This window comes from Lepisosteus platostomus, chromosome 2 (assembly GCF_059453375.1).
Source record: "Lepisosteus platostomus isolate fLepPlt1 chromosome 2, fLepPlt1.hap1, whole genome shotgun sequence".
Lineage (NCBI taxonomy): Eukaryota > Metazoa > Chordata > Actinopteri > Semionotiformes > Lepisosteidae > Lepisosteus > Lepisosteus platostomus.
In genome coordinates this window covers 11,232,501-11,256,768 of record NC_142612.1, presented here as the reverse complement: position 1 = coordinate 11,256,768, position 24,268 = coordinate 11,232,501, and the positions used below count along the sequence as shown (strand labels likewise).

Below are 24,268 nucleotides of genomic sequence, written 5' to 3'. Positions count from 1 at the left end.
TGGAAAGAGCTGAAAACTGCTGTTCACAAACGCTCTCCATCCAACCTCACTGAGCTCGAGCTGTTTTGCAAGGAAGAATGGGCAAGAATTTCAGTCTCTCGATGTGCAAAACTGATAGAGACATACCCCAAGCGACTTGCAGCTGTAATCGCAGCAAAAGGTGGCTCTACAAAGTATTAACGCAAGGGGGCCGAATAATTTTGCACGCCCCACTTTTCATTTTTTTATTAGTTAAAAAAGTTTCAAAAATCCAATAGATTTCGTTCCACTTCACAATTGTGTTCCACTTGTTGGTGATTCTTCACATAAAATAAAAAATTTATATCTTTATGTTTGAAGCCTGAAATGTGGCAAAAGGTTGAAAAGTTCAAGGGGGCCGAATACTTTCGCAAGGCACTGTATATATTACTATACAAGGACAACAGGGTTGGCCTTTCTGTGGGATGGAATCCCTCCATACCTGGAAATCTAATTTCTGACATTACTGTCAAACCATGTGAAAGTTATGTGTTAAGGTCATTGGTTTCTCTGTATTATATTATATATTATATTCCTGTAGGGAAAATCTGAATTCAGTCAAATTGTGTTACATCTGTTTGGAGACTTTCAGATATGGTCTTGATTTTCTTTTGTCTTGCTGGCTAGTGAAGAGAATGTCTGTGCCCTGTAGACATTGAATTCTAAATTTCCTGGCTAACTTTCTCAGGTCTGTAGATTCTTCATTAGAAAGTTGTGGGTTCCAATCTGGGGTAGGACATTGCTGATGAACCTTTGATTAAGGAGATTCTTATTTAAACCGCTTGCTATTTTAATAGGTACAAATATAAGTTACTTTGGATGAAAGTGTCAACCAAATTAAAGAAAGTGCTTATTTGAGGTGCATAATGAAATATTTTAACAAAATGTCTTTGCTAAGCAGATAGCATTTTCAGATGTGTTCAATCCCAATTCTCCTGTTTGCTTGCTAAATTTCAGGGAATAAAATAAATAACAGATTAAGTCTGAGCTGCAGTTCCAGTTTTAAAGGAAGCAACTCTGCACTTTAGCTTTCAGATTAACTTCTTTTAAAGAATTTTGAATTTACTGAGCATTTACTTTTAACCAGGTCCTTGGTTTAACTTTAGGATAGTTAAAAGGGCTGTACCATAATTTGAGTTTTAATGACAGTGTAAATAAAGCATTTATTGGTAGAAATGCTTAATAAAAATACATATTAAAGGGGAAACACTTTTGTGTTTAGTCTGATTACATAGGAGTACATAGAAGACTTTCTGTATAATTTTAGCCACAGTGTTGAGACTTAATTTATGAAATGAGAAGTAGGTTCTGAAGGGTTAAAATGCATTTAGCCTGGTGAGAAGCTACAGTATGTGTAAACTAACATGACTGATGGCTGTCTGAGTGTAATCTAAGCTTCCTGTAAAACCAGATCTCTTTTTGGCCTACGAAGTTAATTACTAAGGTGTTACTGAGTAGCCGGTTGAAGGATCACGGAGAACTTTGCTGTTCTTTGCCATCAGTTGCTTTGACATGTTTTTATTAGCTTCCTCTGATTTGATGTCTAATTATAGCTCTGATCATTCTATTCAATATGATGGGCACACTACTATCAAATGTAGATTTTTGTAGATTGTAGACTGTGCACAACGTCTGTACACTCTGCAGAAGACAGTGCTGCATCAAAAGATTCCTACTTTAAGGACTATAGAAGGAAACATCTAGATAACTTCATCCCCAACTATTTAATAGGCAGTTTGACCAGCTTTGTTATTCATAACTCAAACTCAACAAAATAATTATTTAATAAATTCTTTGTTTGTTGTCTTTTTAGTATTCACTGCAATTTTCTGTGTATAAATATGTTTAATTTCTGACTGAAAGTCTGCTTGGTGTGATCGTGTACTGAATTGATACTGTCTCCTGTGTAGGGAGTTACATGAGTCAGATTGCTATGGTGTTGGCAATCAGTTTCTATGTACAGCTCTTCTTTTTGACACGGATCTGTGAATGTCTGAACAGGCCCACCAATTCTCAAGAGTAATTCAAATTATTGTTTTAGTATTTTTTCATCGGAGGGAGATTCTGTTTGCTTGCACTTTCATCGTAGTCTATGTGTGTTTTGTATTTGCGGCAGTGTTGTTGAGATACGACATGCATTAGTCATATGAAATCCAGCTTATGATTGTGTCACGCTTTGCGAAAGTGGGTAATAGACATTGTGGTCCCAACTTACATGACTTAACAATGGTTTGGCTGTATTACACATTATAACACCTTATCTTCCTCCTGTAGTTGTCTGATGCTGGTGATTGCAATGTGCTTGAGTGTGCAACAAATCCCTTTGATAGGACTGTGCTAAAATCATGCTAGCTGTTCTTTTCCTTAGCAAAAGTTTTGCTATTTTTCAGGTGCTGATAGGATATATATATATATATTAATTTAGCTTGTACCTATTAAAATAGAACCAGCACACCAGTTTTCAAAAACATTACCATCTTTTGTGACATTATTGAATATATAGTTTGAACACATTCCAAGATACCCTGTTTCTATTACGTTATGGACTTCAAGCATTGACATCATTGATTTTTAATTCTTTTTTATTTATCTTCATCACTGATGGATGAGTTTTTAGTTTATTTTTTTAATAGAATTTGTAAATGCAAAAAAGGAATGCATTTACAATGCAAGAAATAAACCCTCACAGAGTCAGTTTTAATGAAGCTTTTGTGTGGGTGCCAGCGCTATCAGAATACAGGTGGAAACAAGGCTACACCACTGCTTAGCTGAGGCAGGACGCTTTAAACTGTTGGCTGAACTGGCTTGGATAGAGTCAGGCTTGGGAAACACCAGGTTTGCTGATCAAAGCTTTCATCACGGGTAACAGCTTTGCCGTTTGTGCCTTTATACTTGGGTTATGGGTCATTGTATTGATGCAGACTGGGGCACGATAACATTGGAACCATAAGTAGTAGATCTACAAGGTTGAAAACAAAGAAAGATGACAAAGTGTGGTTAAACAACCACACTTGGTTAAAGACGTTTGTCTTTTGTTCAGATCGATTTGTCTATTGAACCTAATATTATTAAAGTTGAGCTGCTAGCTTTTTATTTAGGATCATGATTCAGGAGGGTACACTGCACGTCAGAGTTTTAAGTATTGACGTCACAAGACAGGTAAATAATAACCTTTTGTGTTTTTTCAGGATTTATAGTACATGGCTGCTTTACACCATTCATGGCTCGACTTTCTTTGCAAGTTTTTGCTGCTTCCATTAGATTTCTTTTTCACTTTTTGTATTTTAATTTTTAGTTAAAGTCTCATTTTTGTTACAGATTCCCCCTCCTCCGTGGTTAACAAACAGCTTGGATCCATGTCTCTCGATGAGCAACAGGGTGCGTTCAGCCCAGAGATATGGCGAGCTCGTCACATCTCTGCTTACATTTTGCTAAGCCTTTTCTCTTTACCCCATTTCATGCAAGTAAATGTGCCTGTTTCCTGCATTTCGTTTAGTTGCATACATAAAACTCACAGAACACAGGTCAGAAAATGGGTCAAAGATGCTGCATGACCTAGCTTCATTTTATTTTTATTTTTGGTTGAAATCATGACGTCTCTGTCTTCTATTACCCCACCTCCCCACTGTTCCCCAGATGAAAAGCAGAATGGAAATGATTTTGGAGATGATTATAATACCCAGGTAATGATGGAGTGCTACAAATACTAAAGAATAAATTATTTAAAAAAACTCCTGGTTTTACCAGTCTTGCCATCTAATGTGATGTTTATTATCTTGGCATACACTGGCATAAGATAGAGCAGAGGATTTGTAACTATGTAACATATTTTGTAGACATAACTACAGAAATGTTTTTTCTCTTGCAAAAGAAAACTAGCGTATTTCTTCAGTCCTCATTTTAAAATCCCTGCAAACGTTTAAATTGAAAACGCCTAGGGGAGATTTAGGTATTCTTATACCTTGTGTTTCTGCACAAATAACTCCTGTATTTTTTTTGAGGGGGGGTTGTTTAAAAGTGTGTATTTCACACCTTGAGTTATGCTCATTGTGATTAATTTTCACCTAGCATTAACTGTTCCGTTTTCATAATTAGTCCAACCTTTGTGCAAAACCTTCTACTCCTTTTCACCTGTCTGCATTTAATAAAGGTCTTTCACTTATATCCCATTTGTGCTGTCAACATTAATTACTATCTTTTCTTATCCATTTGAAATGTATCCATGCCCCATCCACTTTTGACTTTTCAAATACCATTTAATGTTAAGGTATCCCAGTTTTACGTCTCTTGACGTTGACTTTTGATATAAAAACATACACAAGTCCAAGCGCTTGTCCATCCATGTGGTGAAAACTGTATAAGCCCTAAAGGATAGGATTAGTTTGGAACAAGAAGCCCTCTAAAGAGAGGCTAGCCAGATAGGCCTGTTTTTTGTCTTGACTGAGCAGTCATCAGTGTCTTTGAGCTGCTTCTGTCTTACTGTAAAGCTGTGCATAACCTTTCTCTCATCATTTGATTTCTTTTACCATTTTCATTCTGCTTTGCTTCTTTTTCTTCTCGCATCAGTTCAAAGCTTTGAAGAGATCATCTATTTCTTTTAAAAAAACAATAGCTGCTGAAGTTTTTCTCCCCTTTGAACTGATATGACTTCTAAATATGTATTTGAAGTGTAGATAAAGCTGAAAGTGCAAAGTCAAGCTCAGTCTTGCCTACTAAAATGGCATTTGTATACTAGGCTTGGATTCCTTCAGTTTTATCTTCAATGTGTGAGACATTGACTTGAGTGTAAATGTGGGAATAACTTAGTACAGAATATGGTGCTGATTTGTAAGTGCTGTATACTGTCCTATCAGTTTTGCCTTTTTGCCTTTATATTTATAATTGTTGTAGTGAAATGCTTGTCGGTTAACTCTCTTTTTAATCTGCCGTGTCTCGCACTGCATGCTTACCTCTGAAATGTGTGCATGTGTGTGTATATGTGCAAATTTGGTGGTGTGTAAAATATCGAGTGATACTCAAAGTGAAGATTAATAATAATCTTAATAAAGATTAAAGATAGATTAATAATGACATACCTGAAAAGGAAGTGGATCTTGGCAAAAACTAACAGTCATAATGAGCCCACTCTTCTGATGGTGAATCAGCATGTATAGTTTAGTCTCTGCTATTGCTTCAACAATTAAATGATCAAGCATTCTTAATATTGAAGCAGCCTGCTTAGAAAGCTTAAAAATGACCTGTACTGAGAGCAAGAACCTGCTTTTTCTGAAAATGAACACATTTACCTCAAAGGTGCTTGTTGAGAGCCATGTCTACTTTCTTATTTTAATATTGGGAAGTTTAGCTGCCTGTTTTTTGAATGGATTTCGCTTAAAGTGACATTGCAAGGTTTACTTTTAAATGCGCCATAAGCCGATGAGAAACTGGCTAAAGTAATGTTATCCAGTTTCATAGTGAGGTTTTTTCTTTTTTCAAAAACTACTGTGCTCTGCTGGCCTAAAAGTGCAAATATTATAGGTGGTAACTGGGAAGTCTTCTGTAATTAGTGTATACATAAAGAACTGTATTCCAGATATGTCAGGGTAGTATTAAAAACCTGATTTTCCAGTGTTTTTTCCTGTTGTCACTGAAATTTTTATGGTGAGACTCAAACTGCATGGTATGAAAATCCATTCTTAATATGTAGAAGGTATTATCAAAAATCACAGAATAAAATTGCTTTTAAGGTTTGCAGTTCTGCCATAATTGCCTTTATTGCTTTATTACTTTTTTCAGTACTTTGTTTATGGCTCATTTGGGCGTACTCCTTACTTACACTTAATCTATTTTGTGTTTTTTTTTTTAAATGGCTATTGTAACATGTCAGAAGGGATGAGGTCAGAGTCTCATGCTTTGATTTTCCCTCTTGCCCACTCTGGAACTGTTTCAGGTAGTACAGAAGGTGCCAGTCCCCGCAGTGGGACAGCGGAGCCAGTTCTGAGCTTGCACTACAGCACGGAGGGTACCACAACCAGCACCATCAAACTGGACTTCACTGACGAGTGGTATGTGCCAGGGGGGTGCCGACATTCTCTCTTCAGCTAGGGGATGTGATGTACTCTTTCTGGATGCTAACAGTTTTTTTTTCTTTACTAAACATATTTTCTAATGATGGGTTTCTCACGCGTATACTGTATATAAAGAGCACAGTTGAGCTTTGGAGGAGTTTTTCCACTCATTCTTGTTGTGACAAGTATTCATTATTTTTGTGTCCTCTCTTCCAACACTGCTGAGTTTAAAATTAAATCAGAATAATTAAATGCTGTAAATTATACCTATATAATTCTGATTGTTTAATCGATGTAAACATAATTAGGATGTTCCCTTCAATGATGAGCTTCAAGGAAACAGAATTTATCAATCACATTTAGCTTATAATATTTTTTTTATATGGACTGCATTTAGTATAGCTATTGTGCATCCATCATTTTCTATCTTTATCCAATTCAGGGTTGCAGGGGAACTGGATACTATGCTGACAAAAACTGGGCACAAGGCAGGATATACCCTGGACAGGATGCCAGTCCTTCACAGGGGACACAGACACAAAAACACATGCACTCACACCTGGGCCAGTTTTCCCAGAAGGAAACTGGAGCACCTGTAAGAAACCCCCACAAACATGGGAAAATATGCAGACTCCATGCAGATAGCACTCCAGGAGCTGAACCCAAGGACCCAGTGTTGTTGCAGAGATGTGTGGAAAGCTGTATTCTATAGCATCAACCTGATAGAGTGAAGGTGTGAAGGATTTTCTCTTCCAGTGGAGCAGTGGGTTCACTGGGTCATTCGGTGTCTCTTTTCCACCCATTCGACAGGAGCAGCACTGCCTCCAGTTCCAGAGGAAGTGGGGGTCACAGCAAGCTAGACAAACCTGAGGATCCCCAGAAAACACAGAGCAAAGAGGAGTCTTTGCCGGAGAGCATGGAGGCAGGTGGGACATGATGCTGGTGTCTTCTTTTGTTTCAAAATGAGTCACTAAAGACTCAAGTCATGATACAGTATAACAAAAAGTTATTGTGTGTTTAATAGGAACCTTGAGAAAGGGGGGATAGTTCACTTCACAGTTCAGATTTCCCTTTCAAGTACGTACAGTAGCATAAACATCATACTATCACCAGCCATTTCAAGAAAGCCTGGTTATCAACTTCTACAATGTGGCTGGGGTAGCCTGGGGGGGGGGGGGGGTTAGTGGGCTGCTGGGACACGAAATTTCATAGAGAAATTAAAATCAACTCAAAGTGTGAAAAAACAGAAGATGACGTGCAGCCTTGCGCTTTGATTGCTGTTGATGCACTGTGCATGCTGCAGCCAGACTAGGATTCATGGCTTACTCAAGTAGATTGTACTCATAGTCCATTTTCCTCTCCGTTCTCCTTAGTTGCTCAGTCCATACTGATGCAAAGTCTCCCCATAACATGATGCTGCCACCACCATGCTTGGTATCCTGGGACAGTGTTTACGGGGCGATGTGTTGTTTCAGGCTTATGCCAGATGTAATCCTTTTCGTTAAGAGCAAAAACTTCTATTTTTGCCTCACGTAATGGCAAAACTTTCTGCCACATTCGCAGTATATCTCATTTGAGTTTTAAGACGAGGTATTTTCAGTAAAGTCTTCATTTTTGTCATCTGCCTACAAAAGCTAGCTAGGGATAGGGATATCATCGGTTTGTGAACCCTGACTTCCATCTCAGACAGAACTTTGATAACCCAAATCAGCCTTCCACTTGTCTGGCTGTTCAGCTGGGGAAGGTGATCTGATCTGAGTAGTGTCTGGGTGATGTATCTTCCACTTCTTAATGGCACTTCACTGTGCTGAGAGGGCTAATCAGCACTTCTAAAACCTTCTTCTTTTTACCTAACTACTACTTTATTGCTGACTTGTTTCAAAATCTCTTCGTGTTTGCTTTCTTTAAGAGTTGATTCTGCATCTAGAAAGCCTTTATATACCCGAGGGAAATTATACCAAGAAGTTATACCAATTTGACTACATGTAGGCTGAAACCATTTCACTTATTCTGTGACCTTTCAAACAATTCATTTCCTCTGGAGAATGCAGCTAGAGAGAAAAATGGAATGCATGTAGATGAGAAAATGAGAACTGAAGTCATGTAACACTTTCTACAGCTCCGACAGCCACTTAATATAATTCCCCACAATGGATAGAGCTATCAGAAAATGTCTGCGTACAGAATCGTCTCTTACACTCCCTTGGCTACCGTGCCCTCAGCGATAATAACACCCTTGACTAAATTTAATTCGGCTAAAATTAAAATTTGCACACAAGGCTCTGGTGGAGTTTTGGGTGCATAGAACGGAGAACTTTATGGACCAGTCATACGTGAACTTTAAGATTATAATTCCCTTCACCAGAGCGGAAAGGCAAAATGCAGACAATTGTTTACAGAAGAATGCACTCTCAAGTAGCAAGAACTATCACAAGAAACCTCAGCTTTTATTTTTAATATAGGTTAATGTTGTGCAGGAATGTTTTTTTGATTTATTGTTGCATGTAGTATTAATGACTTGGCCTGTGACTGCCCTGTCTAAGCACCATTATTTTGACTGATTTAACTGTAATGTGTTCATGAAGATAGGAACCCTGGTTCCCTGCAATACCAACACAATTATTAACATTTGAGGTCACTGTGTCCTCCCTACTGATTTTTGATATTTGGAGTGTATTTGCTAAAAGTCCATATTAACCTTTTGAGATAATAGGTTAATCTTAGAATTACCCTTGAGCTTTGTTGCTATTTAAAGAAACCAGGGCAGTAATAACCTAATGTTTTTGTTTACTAAAAGTAGTTCACTTGAAAACAGCTCCATGGAGCAGCAAAGCATTGTGCATGGTAATGCTCACTTTCCCTATAGGTGCATTTTAGACCAGATAACTTAATTTTGCTTATATTTAATACAGTAAGTAAAAAAAAGGGATACAACAATCAGATTTCTTGGCGATTTTCATATGTCAGTTTATTTCACTTAACTCAGAGTGGGGTTGATTGTTATGCAGGACCAGCTGAATGTATTACCGAAATGTTTTTAGACGATTTAAAGTGCATTTGTCTCTGTGTGGCAGCACCGTCGGCTCTAGCGGAAAAGCCTGTGCAGTCCAAAGCACTGGAGCCCCCCGAGCAGACTGGGGCGGGACCGGCTGGGGCTGGAGCTGGAGGCGAGGAGAGCACGGACAGCAGCACAGAAAAGGCCTCTCCCAGCTCTCCGGAGAGCCCCGCGGCCGGGCCGGCAGAAGAGCTCGCTCAGGGAGCGGACAGTGCCTCTTCCCAGCCCCGGGAGGAGCAGCAGGCGGGGGCGGGCCTGGAGAACCCCAGCGAGTCGTGCCGGCGCACCGAGCCTGCGGGAGAAAGCAGTCGTGAGCAGGCCACCCGCAGCTACCATGATTCAGACGACAGCGACGATGACCCCATTTTAATACCGTCGGCAAGGTATCGTGCCGGACAGGGGCAGAGGTATGTTAAACTGCTGTCAGACACGCTCACCAGCTGTACAGAACTTGTCATCTTCATGCATCGTCTCAGACAAAATAGTTTTTCCCGGGATCGTCTGTTGTGGACAAAAGCTTTCACATCGTTTGTGCAAGTATAGGGTACCAGATTTATTGGTCTTTTTTAAACATGGTGATGCACTAGTGTGGTTGATTTAATTTTGAAGATTTACTCCAGTTGTTTTTATTGGTATTTTGTGTTGCACACTTTATATATGCCCAATTATCTTTTTCTTATTACTTATTTTTTGGAAAGGGCAAAAAACTTTTTTTTTCTTTAAAGGAATGGTAATATGATCAGGAGCATTCATTATTAAAGCACTGAGGATCGGAATTAGCTGTGCTGCTGGAGTATTTGTAATCATCTGTCATCTGTAGTCAATTGCTTCACTGCACCTTAGCATTTGGGCTAAGCATATTTCGTGTTTTTAGTTTCATTGGAGTTGTGTTGCCATTTTGAGTATACGTACAGTCATGAAATTGATGGACTGTGTGTTTCTTGTTTTTACAATTCTAAACCTCAGCTTTAAATGCTGTACTGCATAGCCTTGCACAACATGCAATGTATCTGTAGATGACAAAACCGAAAATAGATTCCAAATGAAAATATTTTACTGCTGTTCCATTAAGCTTTTCATGCTTTTTGCCCTTGCTGATGCTCCCTCCCATATCTCCCTGTTGTTCACTCCTCTTGCCAATTTGAAATTACGAATTCATTAATTCATTAACACAGTGCTGATTGTCACAGTTTATCATATGATACCCAGAGAACATTTAGATGACAATGAAAATTGATCAGTCACACATGCTTTAAAGTTGCTGTTCAAAAATGTCATTTTAATCCTGATATCGGCAAGAGAAAGATGTTGATATTGTAAAAGACCTTAGGTTGTAGGGTCTTGAGGATTTGTTGTCCTTTTTCACTGGTTGGAAACCTCTAAATCTTCCAAGATGCAGGTTGTGCCTGCGGCCTTGTTTTAGTTTCATTACTACAAGAGCAGATGAACTTGTAGTACAAGCCATGTAAATCTAATGTGTTCTGTGCTCTGTGAGAGTGTAGCTCTCTCACAGGCACTAGCTAACCGCCTGAATGGACTGTTGTTCCATCCTGAAAGACCTGTGTCGTACATAAATTGCTCTTTCTGTTATATCCCCTGCTGACCTATAATTTAAAGTTGGTTCTGGTTGTCAGCTCTCTATGAAAGCTTCCTGCTTAGTGCATCACAAAACCATTTCATATATCTTTGTGATTATTTTATTATTCAGCAGTATATCTGACCTGGAGCAATGCTTATACTACAAATTGTGTCTCCTTAATATGCTGTAGATTAATTCAAAAGAAAATGCAGATTAAGTCAGATAAGGTACTTCAGTTCACATTTTGTAGAAAGTGTAAAGATAGTATTTACATGGTAATTACCTACAGTAACCTCAGTGGAAAGTAACAGTATTCTATATTGATTTGACCCATGTGTGTATTCATAATCATTATAAACATTTGTAGAGCTAATTGCAATTGGTAAATGTGTATGTACAGATGTGTTTAACAGACATTATATTTTGTAGTTAGCTTTATAAGTAAAGTTTATAAATATTGTGTTCCTTCCAATAGATTTAATTTCAGAGGATCAGCAGTAGGTGATAGAATGATAAGGTAATTCTAATATTTCCTTCTTACTAAAGTAATTAACTCCTAGAAGTGATGTTATTAACATTTAAAAAAAGAAATTCCTGGAGACAGACCTTCAAGTGGAAATGCTTTATACGGTCTTGACTGTGCTGAATTTGTTAGACTGGATCAGTAAAACAGCACTAATCTATAGAACGTGTGGTGTGACAATGCGCTCCGTTTGTGTTGAACTGCATGTGCGCATGAGTTTCAGTTTTGTGTTCTAATTATTCAGACGCTAGGAACCCATAGTAAGCAGATAGACTGCAGTAAAAGGCATAGTCAACAGATATGGATAATATGAGAGATGATATTTGTAGGAACATGATACACCCAATGACATAGTAGTTGGCTTTCTCCATCTTTAGGAAAATATAGAGAATTCTGCTAATCTTCTGTTCTTTTATTCCTTACTGACCATTTAAAACAAAATACTTTGGATATACAACAGATTGTTAGGCCTCGAAAATGTGATATTTATATTTTCCTGCTCACTTTTTTCCCTTCCAGCCTTAAGTAATTAAGAAGCATACTCAACTCGATTATACTATACAACCAAATCCTGTAAAATGGAGTTATTCGGTGCTTAAACGCCTACATCTTTCCTTTCTTTACTTGTTAAACATTTGAAATGCCCTTTTGATTATTGAGCATCTAAACCACGAAAAGAGCCGTTATATATGGGTAAGATGAATGTGCTGTGTTCTGAAAACATCTGCTTCAAGCTGGTTCTGGCACTGGAGAGTGCTGCCACCCCTGGTCTTTTAATTAGGCGATTTTCGTCAGACCCATCACACAGCAGGGCAGCCGTTTCACTGCTGAGGGGCACCACTAAGAGCCGGCATGAGAGGAGGAATGTGTAGTAAGGAGCGACAATGCATGGAATTCAACAAGTCGGATGCATTTCAATAAAAAAACATTCCTTTGTTGGAACACACAAGGCTCCTTGGACATACTGTCTTTAGCCTTTTCCACTCAAGAACTGCTTCTTACAAAATAATTCAAATACGTTCTATTGTACAGTGATTAGTTCCTTGCTTATTTTAAAGCGTGAATGGGATCTTGATCCTTTCATCCATGTATGTAGTTTCTAATGGAATGTTTCAATTTGATTGTTTTAGGAATGTGTTTTATGAATCCTCAATGAAGAGCACTCTGTAAATTTAAACTTAATGACATTCCACTTTGCATTTCCAGTAAGAGAAATGTACAGTAGCTTTCTAGCTAAATTCCATGCTTTTAAAGCAATCTGCAAACGACGATGCAAAACTTTACCTCTTGTGGATCTAATGAAATGTTGTTACAAAGATCAGCACAAATTTATATACCTTTATCTAAATGTCTGAATCCTCTACCTACTGTGATTATTCCTGCTTGTAAGCAAGACTGTAAAAACATTGCGAATTTCAGGGTGAGCAGCTACTTAAAGGATCCTTGGGAGTTTTTGAGTAGTGCGATTATAGCTACTGCAACAACCCTTCATACAGCTCTCTGAATTTCTGCCTTATTAATTGTAATAACAATTAGCTCCATCATTGACATCAGGTCATTACATCATGTCACATTCCTTCATGACATGTCCACATGCAAAGTTTTACATTTTTTTGTCGTTTACCTGCAGTGTTCGACTTAACTGTCATTTTCTGTAGCTTTTACATGAGTTTGTCTGCAACCCATTGGAAAGCACTCTCGATTTCCTATAGATTCAAATTATTTTTAGAAAACTCGGTGTCAGTGTTATTTACGAAGAGGGTCGTGTGGTTGTGTGTAAGCTCTGTGACGGGCTTTGGCTGCATGTGAACAATACCCAACGCCAGCCTCTTTACCCTCTGTCACCTGCCAAAGCGCCGCAGCCCGAGGGAAGAAAGGCTGAAACGTGGGGCCAGTTTAGGAAGGTTAACAGCTGCTCTACCCCTTTCACAGACGCAGTGCTGCAGCCCGCATCCAGGAGCTCTTCAGGAGGAGAAAGGAGCGGCGTGAGATGGAGGAGAATGAGACCCTAAATATCAGAAGACCGGCAGTCAAGATGGTTTACAAAGGCCATCGCAACTCCCGAACCATGGTACAACATCGTGCAGAGTTGCAAATATAACTGTTTTGAGCCTAGAATGAGTGTAGCTAGGTGGTTAAATTTACATGTTTTACTTGATATATTTCAGTCTTCGACTTGTTGTTTTACATTTACAGTATGTGATCTCTAGAAAGAAACAACTTATTGTGATTAAAATGTTCTGCTGCTCCATTTTCCAAGTTGTAAAAGAAGAATAGATATATTACCTATGGTGCCTTGCAAAAGTATTCAGACACTTGATTAGTTTTCACATTTTGTTGTTTTAAAGCTTGCAGTTATGATATTTATGATAGAAGTACAACTCACATTGGTTATACACACAACCTACTCCACAAATTCAAATCAAAAGAGATTTTTAAAAAAAGAAAAATATGAGAATGTAATGGAAAAGTCATGATTGCATTACTTTTTAGCCCCTTTTGCTGTGACAAGCCAAAATTACTTTAAGTGCACTATATTACTCTTACAAGACAGTTAGTTTATCGGCCTCTGTCTGTGTCTAATAGTAGTTCCTGTGATTTCTGAATTAAACCACCTGGCCCTGTGAGGTTCCTTGGCAGGATAGTGAATTTCAAGCAAAACCTATAAAGGCTAAAACCCTATAAAGACTAAGGAGCTTTCAAAGGAAGTTGAGCATAAAGTTGTTGAAAAGCACTGATCAAGAGAAGGGTACAAAAAATATAGAAGTCTCATAATATCAGTATATCTTATCAATTTCAATGTATACCTTACCACCTAAAGTGCCTATATCAGGCTGTCACTCCAAACTGAGCAACCTGACAAGACACTGGTGACGGATTTCCCTGAGAGATCAACAACAACTTTGAAAGAACGACCCATTTCTGTACAGTAAAGTACTTCTTTGAAATAAGTATAGATTTCAGTGACTGAGATGAGAGAAAAATGTACACAAGTCAACAATTTCCGGGACTCGTGGAGTTTCCATCAAAACACCCGAGTGAGCCTGCAAAAATGGTGTTGCAAAAGGTTAGAAGAGACAGAATTGGAACTTTTGCCTAATAAATGTTTGGTGTGGACTTATCACAGCAAATAGCTCAGTCAACACCATCCCTGCAGTCAAGCATGGTGATGATACCATTATGTTATAGGGGTGCTTCTCGTCCATTTGGACTGGAAAAGACTGAGAGGAAAGTGGATAGAGAGAAATAAAGGTAAATCTTGGAGGAGAATCTGTTTCTGTCTGCCTTTGAGGACAAAGCTTAAGCTACGCTGGAGTGGCTTAAGAATAAGAAAGTTAGGCTCTAACTGTTGTTCAAACCTAATCCTCAGTCCACTTGAGAGAGTTTGAACAAATATATCAAGAAGAAAGGGTAGGGCAAAAATTGCATTCAGCCTGCGTGCAATGTTGTTAAGCAGTCTGTTGATCTCTCTTTTCATGGCTGGAATGGGCTTGCAGTCGCAAACTACTCATCAGACTTGGCAATAGACATTTGCATATCAAGTGCTGCCCAGAGAACGGGCAGTGGGACAGTCTGGAAATGCGATCTGGTCAGATGAACCATCCCTCACCATATTGTTGACAAATAGACGTGTGGCCATGTGGCACCATGCTAAAGACCTCTACAGCCTTGAATGCCCAGGTCCAACAGTGAAGGGTTCTGCTGGTTCTGTGGAGCACACTTTCCCGCTATAGAGATTCTCAATCCCCTAGGAGGCACGGTCAATGCTAATCACTCCTCAATGATTAATGAGTAATCACTTTCTTGCCAGGAGGGGTGTCTTTCAGTATGACGATGTTCCCATCTACAGATCATACGTGGCTAAAGGGTATTTTCTTTGAATGACAGTGATGTTATCTGTATGCCACGGCCTTTTCAGTTACCAGGTCCCAGTCGGGCATTTATAAGATATTCTGGAACAGTGCCTGACACACAGGAGTGGTGCCACATCCTTCCTGCATCATTACAGACACTGGTAGACTCTATACTACTGTGCACACAGGCTGTCCAGGCCATCCTTTTTAAGTGACTTTACACTCATTCCCATTTTTTTGTCCATTACATGTACCAAGAAACAGTTCCTACAATGTCTGTTATTAGAGAGATTGCTAGGAGATCAAAAATACAGCTAGCTGGCAGGCTTTTAGGGATGGAATGAAGGTTAAGGATGTTCAGATGCTACTTTTATGTTGTATTTGCTTTAATTATGTATGCTTTTTACCACCTGTGTTTGATGTTTTTATTTCAGATCAAGGAATCCAGTTTCTGGGGGAGTAATTTTGTCATGAGTGGCTCTGACTGTGGGCACATCTTTATTTGGGATCGACACACAGCTGAACATCTGATGTTGCTGGAGGCAGATAACCATGTGGTAAACTGCCTCCAGCCCCACCCCTTTGATCCCAGTAAGTATGTCCTACAAGCTTAAAATTTATTATGAACCTTAGAGCTCAAATAAAGCTGCTCAAATTTTCAGGCATTCAGTCAAAGGCCCAAACATCTGTGTCAGCATATTAGTCCCTCAATCCCACAGCTGCTTGTCAAGAGGAAAGTTCTAAAAAAGTGGTTTGTCTTATTCTTGAATTTAAGAAGAATTTAAACTAATTTATTTTCATTTCTCTGAATGTGACTTTCCGCAAAATTCCACATCACTCCAATTACCGTCTAAAGAACTTCCTGTTGGAAAATGCTGCTTTAGTCCTTAATTCTGATTTTAACAACTAGAAACCTAAACTAATATCCAAAGTATTTTTAGAGAAAGGTGTCCAGACTGTTTTCGACACTGCACAGTGCTTTCAAATTACATCCTGCGTTCTTTGAATTTCTGTCATGCATCTTGCCAGATTGCAAAGAGCTGATCAACTCAGCACATCGTATGGCTTTTGGCACTACTTTGTCAAATAGTACCTTTGCATTGGTCACTAATTAAATTTATATATGCCTTTACTTGTTTATTTTTTAAGAAAAAACAGCAGTGTAAATGTAGCAGAGTATGTTGTGCAATGAATTGTGAACAGGCAGGAACAGAGACGCACTCCCAGCTGCTTCAATGAAAATTCCAGGAGTACTGTTCAGGTTGCTAGGAATACATTTTCTAGGACAGCATTAAAAATCAAAGCTAGCCTCTTCTCAAGAAAATGTTGTGTCCAGCGAGAAAGCAGGCCTACTGCCAACCTCCCAATGCTGGGCTTTGCACTTTGTCACACAAACTGTTTGTACTATTCGTTTGTCTCAACAGGGCGTAGTTGGTATTAATAGTTAAAACTGGACAGTATTTGACAACATATATTGTTTTTTGTTTTATATAAATACGCAAGTATGAAACTAACATTTGTTTGTACACAGAATATAACCGAGAGATTCGTTTTTATACATAAAATGATATAATAATGTGTAATTTTTATAACAGAGACACTGTTTCTGTTTTTGGAATTATTTCCAGTATAGCGTTTAGTATAAAAAAAATATTTGATGGTAGTCAATAAGGCTTACTGATAGAACAGAGTTCCAAAGTGGTAAGGCAAAGAAAGAGTAACAGTGGATATTATACCGATTGTGTCCGCCATGCAAGTATAATAAATGTGAATTATGCACTTAAAGTATGAGAAATCTTTTAGGCATGAAAATGCCTGTAGGGAGAAATTATTAGTTTTAATTTCTGAAGCTCAATAACCTTTATTAAAAAATATCTAAGGGTTGGACTGCGAACAATGCTGTTGCTAGATTGATGTATGTGTAATTTCCTTCTATGCACATCTACATTTCCAGTTCTCGCCTCATCGGGAATAGACTATGATATCAAGATTTGGTCACCACTGGAAGAATCTCCATCTTTTAACAGAAAGCTTGCTGAAGAGGTATGTTCTCGGGGGGTTTTGTTAAGTGGGTATGTTGTACATGGAAAATTAGTCTACTTAGGATTACTCTTTCGGCAAAAACTGAGTTGTTCTATCGCACAGTCCGAGTAGTTTTTCTGACATTTACCACCCTGTTTCTCTAACTCTCTTGCCATTCCTGACACACATCCTGCATGAAGCCTATTGCATATTGGTTTAATTTTGCCCATAACAAATTCACATTCCACATTGATATGTGGAGCAAAATTAGCTGCATTTTGAGTTTAAAGATGCGATTGTCATCTGGTGAAATTCTCACTGGTATTCTAGTTTTAAGTTAAGTCTTAAGTCTGGGTGTGACCTGGTAGGAGTTTGTGCTGGGTCTAATACAGACAGCCAGAAACGAACGAACTAATGGAACATCTGAGTCCTCTGTGTTTAGAGTGAAGCCTTTATTCTAAAATGTGTTACAGACCTGATTCTGAACACTGCTTTAAGGAATACATCTCTGAGAGCACCACTTGAATTCAAACTTGAATTTGAAAGCAATCATGGTAAAGGGTTCAGATAGACTGATTTGACAAAAGTTTCCTTTGTAGTTGCAGAGCAGTTTTTTATGGAGATCGTCATTATATCACTTCGAATACCTCAGGGTCATAGTGGCCCAGAAACGTTGCTGGGAAGCATTAGGGACAACGCACGATACACACTGGACGGGCTGCCAGTAAATCAAAGGGCACACACAGACACAAACAGAGATGGACACACTCGAACCAGGGCTATTTTTTACAGAACTCAATTAGCCTTCCAGTACTGTATGTCTTTCAACAGTGGGAGGAAACTGAAGCACCTGGAGGAAACCCACACAAATATGGGGAGAACATACAAACTCCATGCAGATAATACCCCAGGAATTGAAAACATGGCCAAGAGACATGAGACCGGTGCCCCACTGTCCCTCCTGTTTTTTTTGAGATGTTGAATAATAAAACATAATGTTTTACGCCAGTGTTTTCTTCATCTCCCTCTGACAGTAAAATATTTCCTGTCTCTGAAAGGCTCTATTGTAACTATGAACATGCCAAGCAATTTTCAGAACTGCCTCCCATTACTCATCTTGAACATCTGTTTAATGAAAGTCAGGATTGTCTTTTCTGTCATCCGGAAACTACTAAATCTTTGACCCCATTTGGAGAACTGTTAAAGTGACGAGTAATATGTTCACAGCTAGTACAGCTCACTGAAATCATTTCTCATGTACAGAAATACATTTTCCTGCAGTGTTTTAATTGTAATTGTAATTGTAATTTTCTGGAATAAATATGCACAAGAGGACATTGTTGGCCTAGCCTACATGTAGATGGTTTATTGTCCCAATCTGGAACTTCAACGTAGATTAGAACAAAAAATAATTCTTGCCTTATTAACAAAAATATTTCTGTATGTAAAGAAATTAGTCGACCTGTACCCATAATCATGTCCGATTCTTGTCTTGTGCGTGGCACTGCAGTTTAGTGACTGTGTTCCTGTTGAATCCCTTCTAGGTTATTACCCGCAATGAGCTGATGCTTGAGGAGACAAGAAACACAATCACAGTGCCTGCCTCCTTTATGCTGCGAATGCTGGCTTCGCTGAATCATATAAGAGCAGGTAAATGCACTTCCTGTGGTTTTAAATGCCATTCAGTTTCATGGATCCTGTGCACTGGCTCTAAAGCATTTTTTATGGCATCACCCTACTTGTCTGTAAAAACAGATGAGCAAGAACAAACTAGATATATATATGCTTTTAACACAATACCATTAAATTATCCATGTATGTTAATAACTGGGTTAGGATTAGAGTTTTTTTTAGATTTCACATTTCCCCATCACTTATCAAGCTTAATGTGTAATTATATACTCTTGTCGAGGCTAATTGCAATTTTGAAATGGTCTTCATTCTTAGTTGTGTCATTATGATGCCATAGATGTTGAACATGCAGAGGAAACTAGGAAATTAGGACTCTGCTGAATTTAGTGTATTTTTGGTCTTTTCAGTATGTGTAGTGGCACTGTTTGTGGTCTCAGTAACATACAAGTAGGACCACATGTGACTTAGTTCAAAGTGAACGGCCTAGTGCATTTTCAGTAGAGACAGTCTTTCCTTCAGAAAATGGGTCTGGAAACGCAGACGTTCAACTGTAAAATATAAAGGTTTTGGCATGTTTTAAGGTCCTCCTGTCCTTGTTGAAGCCATTTGACAAGAAATCCAAAACTCAGGATTTCTCTAATGGTTTTCAGATGTGGTGCAAGTGAAATTATGTAGCTGAATACTCAATCTTGAACTGATTAACATCTGCAATTGTAGCACTCAACCTGCAATTGCTGGGGTGGATGCGGGAAAATGGTTAAGGAAAAAAAGCAGTTTAGATATATGGAACACTTAGTGTGTTGTCTTTTGATTGATACAGATACTACTTCATGATGATACTTCAGCTACTGTATGTCTTTAGGACAAGATGTTTCCCATAGGATGCTGGCCAATGGTCTCCCCCAAATTAAACCCCACTAAGCTTTTCCGGGGCATATTGTTGGTCACCTGAGACAATGTGTGACTCAAGCAGACTTTGATCACAAGCCTGTCAGTACAGAATGCACTTACATTAAATTCGAAACCCTGAGTTGTTCAGTGACACACTCCCGCAAGGAATGGGCAGAAATTGTGTTGAAACTGACTTTTCTAGGCAAGAGAAGCACAAATGGCAAATGTTACAACTTTAAATGAGGGAAATATCTTAGATTTTTAAGGTTTAGTAACCTTATGTAACTATTGCTGATTAATACTAAAGAGCAAAATACCACTATACTTCTGTTATGAGTATGATTTATTTTCCTGCAGTAAAACATCTTTTTTGGAGTGTTTTTAAAAGGTGCTGTGTGCTCTTTTGCAGTGATAAGGATGAGAAATACAGTTCTGTATTTAGAACTCTCTTAATTGAGTTGAAACTGCCTTGGCACACTTACTCAGTCTAAACAACTTTTTTTTTAAATGTCCAAAAATGTTCATTTGGTTTTTGTGTATTTTGCAAACCAATAAACTCATTCTGTTTATGCAGTGTTCATTTATCAGAGCCTGAGGGTAAAGCACATAGCATTTAGTCCTCAGGCTAAGTCAACTAATATAAAGCAATATGACAAGTGCTATCTCCTGAGGCATCAATGATAATCCTTGGATCACGGGTAACAGATTCTTTTTCCCCACAGACCGTTTGGAAGGTGATCGCTCAGAGGGTTCTGGTCAAGAGAATGAGAATGAAGACGAGTAGTCTTTTTTTTTTTGCTACAAAGCACTTGAAGACTGAGATTTGTAAAAGTAAAATGTAGAATATTTTCCTTACAGAACATTAGTGCAATTTTTAGCTTTTTTTTAAACCATAACTTTATTAATAATTTTCCTTGTGGTTAAACTGCATTTGAAAAAGTGTGAATGCAAGCTGTGGCAATAAAAACGTGAAAATGGAAAAACAGATCTGGATGACGGGTGCTTAAGGATATAAAGTGCAATATTATTTTTCAAGAGTAAATATCTGAGCTTGGATCAGTGTTATGGAGTGGGTTTCATTATTATAGCTAAGGTTAAATAACTTAGAAACTTTGTATACCTGATGTTATGCATGTAAACATTAAGGATAAATATGCTTTTCAAGTACATAATTTTGTTGTTTAAATATTTTCTGGTGATTATTTATTTATAGATCAGCCAGCCTGTTAAAAATACAAATTCAGATATTAGCATCTTTCCTGTGCTTTCTTCTTAAACCAATTTTCTGATTTCAGTCATTGGAGTTCAGCTTTAAGTAGTATTCATACTACAGTAGCCCCTCACCACTGGGGTCTCAAACTTTGTGGTTAACAGAGACAAAAAGAGTTACATTCACAGTTAATGAGGCCCTGTCCAACAAAAATCAATCCGAAACAGTTAGAGGACAACGTTATATTTAAACACCATTTCAATTTATTAAAATTTTAATTTTGGTAGAAAAAAAGTCTAACTCTGGATGTTTAATGAATTGTAACGGGGTGCATTCTGTCCTTTTAACAGTTTGTAGTTTACAGAAATCATTAAAGTACCTAACGTTTTTAAATCCTACTTTTAGCAGAACAATGACTAGGCACGAGTGACTTTCTAATGAAAAGGTTGTGATATTGAACTCATTGAATGACATTCCAATCTGCTGTCATTTTTAAACTGAATTAATGTTGAGGATTCAGAGTCATTTTGGATGTTATGTGAAAAAGGGTGAAATCAGTAGATGAACATTTTCAAATGAGCCTATAATTAAATGTACTGAAAATGAGAAATCACATTGCATATTTTTTTCATGATTGCCATAAAGTATTATTCTCCGAAATTCATATGTACTTCATCCAAAAAACAGGCAGGCTCTTTTTTTGTTGTTTTAATACAAGAACAATGTATAAAAAAAAAAAACATCAGTAGAAAATTATGGAATCACAATTTTGAAAAAACCTATTCTAAACAACACAACACTAATATCAAACAGTGCTTCCTTTAGTGAATGCATTGTCATGCTTTTTGAAAGCACAATTTAAAAACTTTAGATGCGTAATATTCAAAACTGTTTACAGCATAATCTCAAAACCAACTTAAAATGTCAAACTAAACTTTAGTCCTTGGGTGGGGATCTGGCCCATTGCTTAATGTCGTCCACAGGGAGTATTTTTAAAAACAGACCATGAACCTTAATAAAAGTTCCATGTAGGTAAAGATGCTTGCCTGAGTGCAGGCTGAACTGTATAATCACGTTAAGAGATAAATGGCTTAAAGGTAGGCAGGCCAGAGGAGTCTACACAAAGATGAGAATGCAAAAATGTAGGTAGTCCTATGATTTGTAGCATCAAGCTACAAATGGGTAACAAAAAGTAACTAGCAATTCTATATTGGTAAGGTACCCAAACATACAGTGCACCAATGTTTTCAATTTTGTTTGTTTGATGTGTCATTTCTGCCCAAAAACATTGGTTGCATCTTAACATTCATTTTCAACTACTGTACAATGGTGTTGAGGGTTGAAGTCTCTGCAACCGAAAAATGAAAATTTTAGACGCAGCACTGTTTTAAATTAAAAAAAATTTTTTTTCAGTGAAGGTGCGACAAAACTGAAGTACCTAAGATGTGCTGCACGTAATTTTTAAAAGACACTGAAAGGAGATGGACACTTCTGAAAGCCAGTTAGGTGCCGAGGGACTCATTCAAAAGAGAAGTTGTGAAGGAGTACATAGTGGCAAACTTCCCTTGTCAGTGCCAGGCCAGCTCAAGATATGTAAATGTCCAGGAAAATCCTGTAGCTGATTACGAGTTCTGCTCTACGTCGACCATGAGACAAAGGGCATAAGTACTTCCCAGCTGGTTATTTTTTGCATGGATTACACCTGTTGAGCAGTTATGCTTTATTTGACATCAGGGCACGGCATTACCAAAGGAGATATTTTTACTATAAGAAGATACAGTATGAGTGCTCTAGCTACAGTTGGATCACAGTAGGGCATAGAGGCCCTCATTAAGAAAGACACGGGTTTGCCTGAGCATTGACATATGCTGATAGTGTAATTGCATTATTCAGCAAGATAATCAGTGTGAAAAGTACATGTGATTTAGCAATGTAATGCTGAGAATTAAACAGCTGCAAATTTAAAGAGTTATTGAAATACCCTGCATTAGAATATGGTGATTACTGTTGTGAAATGAGATTGAAGGACCATGATGATGCACTTTTATGAACGTTTCAAGGAAACACGCATTGAAAACGGCATCGCTGACTGGTACTATGCACTGTGAGACTCCATGGTCTCATTAAGAAGCAGCAACATCTTCAGTACCAGCAGACTCGCACAGAAAAAGCAGTCTCAGCCATCACACTAAAAACAGGTGAGTTACACACATTTGTAGTAGAAAAAAAATGAAATTTCATTTTTATACATATGCGTGTTACCTACGTTTGCTTAATATGTATGTTAGTGGCCCATGGTTAAGAAACGGTCAACTGTCTCTTGTACTATAGCAGGCACATATCCTCTCTGTCTGTTAGGCAGAAGCATAGCCAAAAACTCCAGGTTAACAGCATTTACAATGCAGATCAATTTTCAAAAAACAGAGATATACAGTGCCTTGCAAACGTATTCAGACCCTTGACCAATTCTCTCATTGGTCAATTGGGGGCAGATCTGTGCCTGTGGCTGGAAGGTTGCCGGTTCAAATCCTGCGGTCAGCGGAGGAATCCTACTCCGTTGGGCCCCTGAGCAAGGCCCTTAACCCCAGCTGCTCCAGGGGCACCATATAAATGTCTGACCCTGCACCCTGACCCCAATTTTCTCTCTCCCTGTTGTGCGTGCCTCTATGTCTCATGGAGAGCAAGCTGGGGTATGGGAAAAGAAATTCCTAATGCAAGAAATTGTATATGGCCAATAAAGAGATCTTATCTTACTGAATTACAAATCCTACATTGAAATGTAGTTCTCTGTGATATTTTTATTTCTATGCACTGAAGCTAAAAATTAATTATTTTAACGTGTCATTAATTTTGATAGAAAATATTAGCATCATGCTATAGGGCTGCTTTTCATCAGCAGGCTGGGCATCTTGTTAAAACGGAAGGAAGAATGGATGGTGCAAAATACAGGGAAATACTGCAAGAGAACCTGTTTCAGTCTGCTAAAGAAACCAATGCTTGGGAGAAACTTTATCTTTCAGCAGGACAGTGATCCCCAACACAAGGCCAAAGTAACACTGGAGTGGCTCAAGAACAGAAAGGTGAATGTCCTACAGTGGCCCAGTCAAAGCCCTGACCTTAAATAACTCAACCCAATTGAGAATCTGTGGCACTATTTGAAAAGTGCAGTGCACAAGCGCCATCCAACTAACTCGAACAACCTGGAGCAAATCTGCCTGGAAGAAAGGGCTGAACAGTGTGCGAAGCTGGCACACACTTACCCCCAAAAGACTTAACCTGTTATTGCTGCAAAAGGTGGCTCTACAAAATATTAAAGCGTTGGGATTGAATACTTATGCAAACAGCATATTTCAGTTTTTTATTTTTCTTAATGTTAATGTTTATTTTTCTAATATAAAACGTCACATTAAAAAAAAAAAATTGAGTTCCAGTGCTTT

At 38.2% G+C, this 24,268-nt stretch overlaps 2 protein-coding genes across 8 annotated transcripts in view; one reads left to right on the top strand and one right to left on the bottom strand.

The window, feature by feature from the left end:
* dcaf6 (ddb1 and cul4 associated factor 6) overlaps nucleotides 1–20,604 on the top strand; it is a 48,560-nt gene extending 27,956 nt beyond the window's left edge. For 3 of the 6 annotated variants that reach the window (XM_088597771.1, XM_088597781.1, XM_088597743.1), the window contains 10 exons: nucleotides 3,337–3,396; nucleotides 5,948–6,062; nucleotides 6,876–6,991; nucleotides 9,140–9,527; nucleotides 11,175–11,216; nucleotides 13,155–13,293; nucleotides 15,511–15,667; nucleotides 17,031–17,119; nucleotides 18,643–18,748; nucleotides 20,344–20,604. In XM_088597771.1, coding sequence (XP_088453897.1) covers nucleotides 3,337–3,396; nucleotides 5,948–6,062; nucleotides 6,876–6,991; nucleotides 9,140–9,527; nucleotides 11,175–11,216; nucleotides 13,155–13,293; nucleotides 15,511–15,667; nucleotides 17,031–17,119; nucleotides 18,643–18,748; nucleotides 20,344–20,405 — 1,274 coding nt within the window. In that variant the 3' untranslated portion in view covers nucleotides 20,406–20,604. The remainder of the gene's footprint in view (nucleotides 1–3,336; nucleotides 3,397–5,947; nucleotides 6,063–6,875; nucleotides 6,992–9,139; nucleotides 9,528–11,174; nucleotides 11,217–13,154; nucleotides 13,294–15,510; nucleotides 15,668–17,030; nucleotides 17,120–18,642; nucleotides 18,749–20,343) is intronic. The other 3 variants (XM_088597791.1, XM_088597761.1, XM_088597753.1) reach the window with 2 other exon arrangements.
* Nucleotides 20,605–21,101: 497 nt separating this feature from the next.
* The window catches only part of gpr161b (G protein-coupled receptor 161b), an 11,909-nt gene continuing 8,742 nt past the window's right edge, over nucleotides 21,102–24,268 (bottom strand). For both annotated transcript variants that reach the window (XM_088597814.1, XM_088597806.1), the window contains exon 6: nucleotides 21,102–24,268. This exon is cut by the window's right edge and continues 830 nt beyond it. The gene's annotated coding sequence lies outside the window, so the exon portion shown is untranslated.